General features: G+C 35.6%; 1 protein-coding gene across 1 annotated transcript; it reads right to left on the reverse strand.

Moving 5' to 3' along the window:
- Positions 1-1,056: 1,056 nt before the first annotated feature.
- On the reverse strand, positions 1,057-2,626 carry LOC101307704 (leucoanthocyanidin dioxygenase-like). Its single transcript, XM_004302904.1, has 3 exons — positions 2,188-2,626; positions 1,645-1,966; positions 1,057-1,466 (listed from the first exon to the last, which is right to left on the reverse strand). The coding sequence occupies exons 1-3, from the start codon at positions 2,559-2,561 to the stop codon at positions 1,212-1,214; spliced, it is 951 nt and encodes a 316-aa protein (XP_004302952.1). The 5' UTR covers positions 2,562-2,626; the 3' UTR covers positions 1,057-1,211.
- Between the last annotated feature and the right edge of the window lie 1,009 nt (positions 2,627-3,635).

Below are 3,635 nucleotides of genomic sequence, written 5' to 3' on the forward strand. Positions count from 1 at the left end.
CGCCGATTCCTTTCGAGGAGTGGTGGCTGCTTACGAGGTTGGCGTCGGACATGAGAAGAGAGAGGCGAGGCTGAGAGGTACTGAATCCGACCAGGACGAAATCCGGCGAGAGAGAGAGAGAGAGAGAGAGAGAGAGAGAGAGATACGAGACGAGAGAGAGAGAGAGAGAGAGAGAGAGAGAGAGAGAGAGAGAGAGAGAGGAAGGAAGGAAGGGAAGGAAGGAAAGGAAAGTTAAACGTTTTAACGTTTTTACGTTTAACGGTAACGGTTAACGGGTAACGGGTAAGGGTAAGGGGTAGGGGGTAAAGGGGAAAAAAGGGGTAAAAAGGGGTAAGGGGTAAGGGGTTAAAGGGTTAAAAAGGTTAAAACGTTTAACTTTTTAACGTTTTTAAACGTTTAAAACGTTAACTTAACGTTTAGGGTTAGGGGTAGGGGTACGGGACGTAGGTTAAGGTAAAAAAAGGTTAAAAAGTTTTTAACTTTAACGTTTAGGTTAGGTTAGGGTTCGGTTCCTTTACCTTTTAACCTTTTAACTTTTTAGTTTTAGTTAAGTTAAGGGTCGGTACTTTTACCCTTTAAAACCCTTAAAACCGTTAACCGTAACTAACGTACCCGTCCCCTTTCCGTTTTCCGTTTCGTACGGTACGGTACGTTATTAGTACGTACANCGTGTAGAGATAGTATAGTGTCGCTGTGGTGGAGTGTAACGAACACNCACAGANAAAAAAANAAAAAAAAAAAAAAAAAAAAACAAAGGATGTAATTGAAAAATGACCTAAAGTCTAGAGTAATACACTAAGTTTTTGATCTTATTTGTTTTTTTAATCTACTTCAAACCAAGGAGTAAAATATCTAAAATATCTTCGATATTTCCTCAAAATTTCCCTTTTTTTACAATTACTGATATTAATTTTCATATCTTTCCGATATTTTATATTTAGTCTATTTTTATCGAATATACAACTTTTAGATAAAATTTGATAAAATTTCCATCAATATTCGATATTATCTTGATATATCCATCGAAATTTCTTTTTTTCGAACCATCAAAATTTTCATAATCGTCAATATTTTACTCCTTGTTTCAAACAAACAAACATCAATAGATATGTATACAGCGGTCGACTCTCTCTTCCCTCTTAAACACACATCTATACTATATATCGCAAGTCAGAAATTTATTAAATTACACAAAACCTGCTATATATTAGCTAGTTTTGGACACCACAATAAGCCTTCAAAGCCGATGGAGCTCTCTGACCGGCCTCTGAATAGTAAAATCCAAGAAACTCGACATGATCGAATGGCTTGAAAAGTAGAGGATGTTCTTCGTCCACAACCTCCTCTGGGGCTTTTATTATGTAACCTGCTTTTGGGATAGAGAACAATCCGGTGGAGTACCGATCCTCATTTCCAGTCATCATCACTCGATGAGGTGGAGAGTGTAGTCGACCATTTGTCCATGCCTGCACATAATATATAACAGCACAAGTTTAATCATAGTTAAGCCAATAATCGATTCTCAAAAAAAAAAAAAAAAAAAAAAAAACAAAAAAACCAAATGCATGTGTGACGTACACCTGAAACTCATGGTTACTGCATGTAATTGTATTTTTACAATTAAGAATATATAAAGCAACTCACATAGAGAGAATCTCCAATCATGGCAATAAAAGACTCCGGCAAAGGTTTAACATTGATCCATTTCCCATCTTTGGTTTGTATCTCTAGTCCGTGAACTTGGTTTTGGTACAGAATGGTGACAATGTTCTTATCTGTGTGGGAGTTTATTCCTAGCTTAGTCTCGTTGGTTTGAGGGCCCTTATATTTCATGAGTCGCAGCAGGTAGTTCGTTGACCCTATGTGTTCCTCCAGGTATTTCTCAAGTCCCAAGCTCTCCAAAACCATTCTCCTTATTATTTGATCCAGTTCAGATAGTTTCTCCGAGAAGGAATGAACAGTTTTGCTGACATGAAAACCAATATATTTAAAAGATAAGCGCATTTGATATTCTATTATAAGGTCGATCTCATGCGCGCAACGACAAGAAAATTAATTATATTTGTTTTTAGATAATACGGACTAATCAATAGATTCTCTTTTGCATGTATGATTTAGAGTAACAGTTACTGAAAAAAAGAGTAACAATTACTAACAAAAGATAATATAGTAGATATATGTATTTACCTAAAATTTGGGTTTTGTTGAGGCCAAAGAGTGTGTGTGAAACTTTGAACTTGTCCATAGACATTTGCTTCATCAATACCCACGCTCTCATATAGTGGCACCATGGGGTATTGCCCGATATAGCCATGAAAGGGTTTTTGTGAAACGTTTCGCAATTTGGTTTGTAAAGGGAGGTCGAAAAGCTCTTCTGTTGCTTCAAATATGGCTTTTTGAACGTCTAGAGGAACTTTGTTAAACAAAGCCTCGAAGCAACCATACTCTTCGAGTGCAAAGCGGACTTGAGCTCTAACTGAGTCCCACTCGGTGGTGCCTGGCTTGAGGTTTGGCATGGAGAAATCTATGGTGGGAAGTTTGATAGGGGTTTCTGATCCCATTTTTATATCTGGTTGGGTTTGGAGAGGAAGAAAGAAAAGCTACTTTGCTTGAGTACGTTTTGGATGATCTCTTCAGTGTTCGACTTGGCCATCTATTTATACAACTGAATCTGATGATGTGTTATTGTGAAATTGAAGAAGTTGAATTGCTAGAAAGAGAATTGATAGGTTTCCCTTAATTTGCTTTCAATAACTCCTTTCATGACATTTTTTTTCTTCTTTAAATTTACAAAAAGTGATCAATTATACAATCCGGAGACTTACACACTATACTAAACAGTATCAAGAGAGCAATATTTTGTATTGTTTTGGCTGAAAATGATTCAACATAATATCTCCTCATTCGGATTCACTCAACGAACTAACTCCTTTGATTCTTTCATTATATTTTTTCTTTCGAGTTTGACAGAGATCCATTATACAATTGAGAGACTTATGCACTAAACTAAATGATATAATGGCCAAAAGATCTATCTTTTGTTTTCTTTTGACTGAAAATGTTTCCTTATTATTACTCCTCACCCGGGCGGATTTGATTTGAGGGAATTGTCATTCAGATTGTCCTACAATACTCCTCACTCATATCTTCTCTTCGAGTATATATATTTCGCTCTTACACAGATTCACTTTTTAGAAATGAATTAATTTGCACCTAGATATGTTTCTTAACCAAATTCGGCTTACGGAGATTTCACTTCATCCAAATCTTACTGGAGTTATTTTATCTCGAGGCATTTTTTGCATGTAATAGAAAATATTTATAAAATCTATATTTCATAATATCTCACCGCCCTACTTCCCAGCGTACAACTACAAATTATTCCTAACGTATTGGCTACAAATTATTATTAGTTTTATTTTTCTTTTCTAAAATGATTGAATAAATGGTTCTCATTAAAAATGATGACCTAACTTAAACAAAGTGGCTGTTATTTTCTAAGGTACAATTATTACGACTTTACAATTGTTTCCGCATAATTTGTTTGTGGTAGCTAGTACTTAATCAATATTAAATAATGTAAGGGCACATGCATACAAATTTTCTAATGGTAGCAGGTGAGTACTATAACCCAT

Source organism: Fragaria vesca, linkage group LG6 (genome assembly GCF_000184155.1).
Source record: "Fragaria vesca subsp. vesca linkage group LG6, FraVesHawaii_1.0, whole genome shotgun sequence".
Classification (NCBI taxonomy): domain Eukaryota; kingdom Viridiplantae; phylum Streptophyta; class Magnoliopsida; order Rosales; family Rosaceae; genus Fragaria; species Fragaria vesca.

Bases quoted from the DNA above. Each gene is read 5' to 3' on its own strand.
- LOC101307704 (XM_004302904.1), bottom strand. From the start codon at position 2,561: ATGGGATCAGAAACCCCTATCAAACTTCCCACCATAGATTTCTCCATG. The intron at 1,967-2,187 runs GTAAATACATAT...TTTTCATGTCAG, and splicing joins CAACAAAACCCAAATTTTAG to CAAAACTGTTCATTCCTTCT. The intron at 1,467-1,644 runs GTGAGTTGCTTT...TATTATGTGCAG, and splicing joins TGATTGGAGATTCTCTCTAT to GCATGGACAAATGGTCGACT.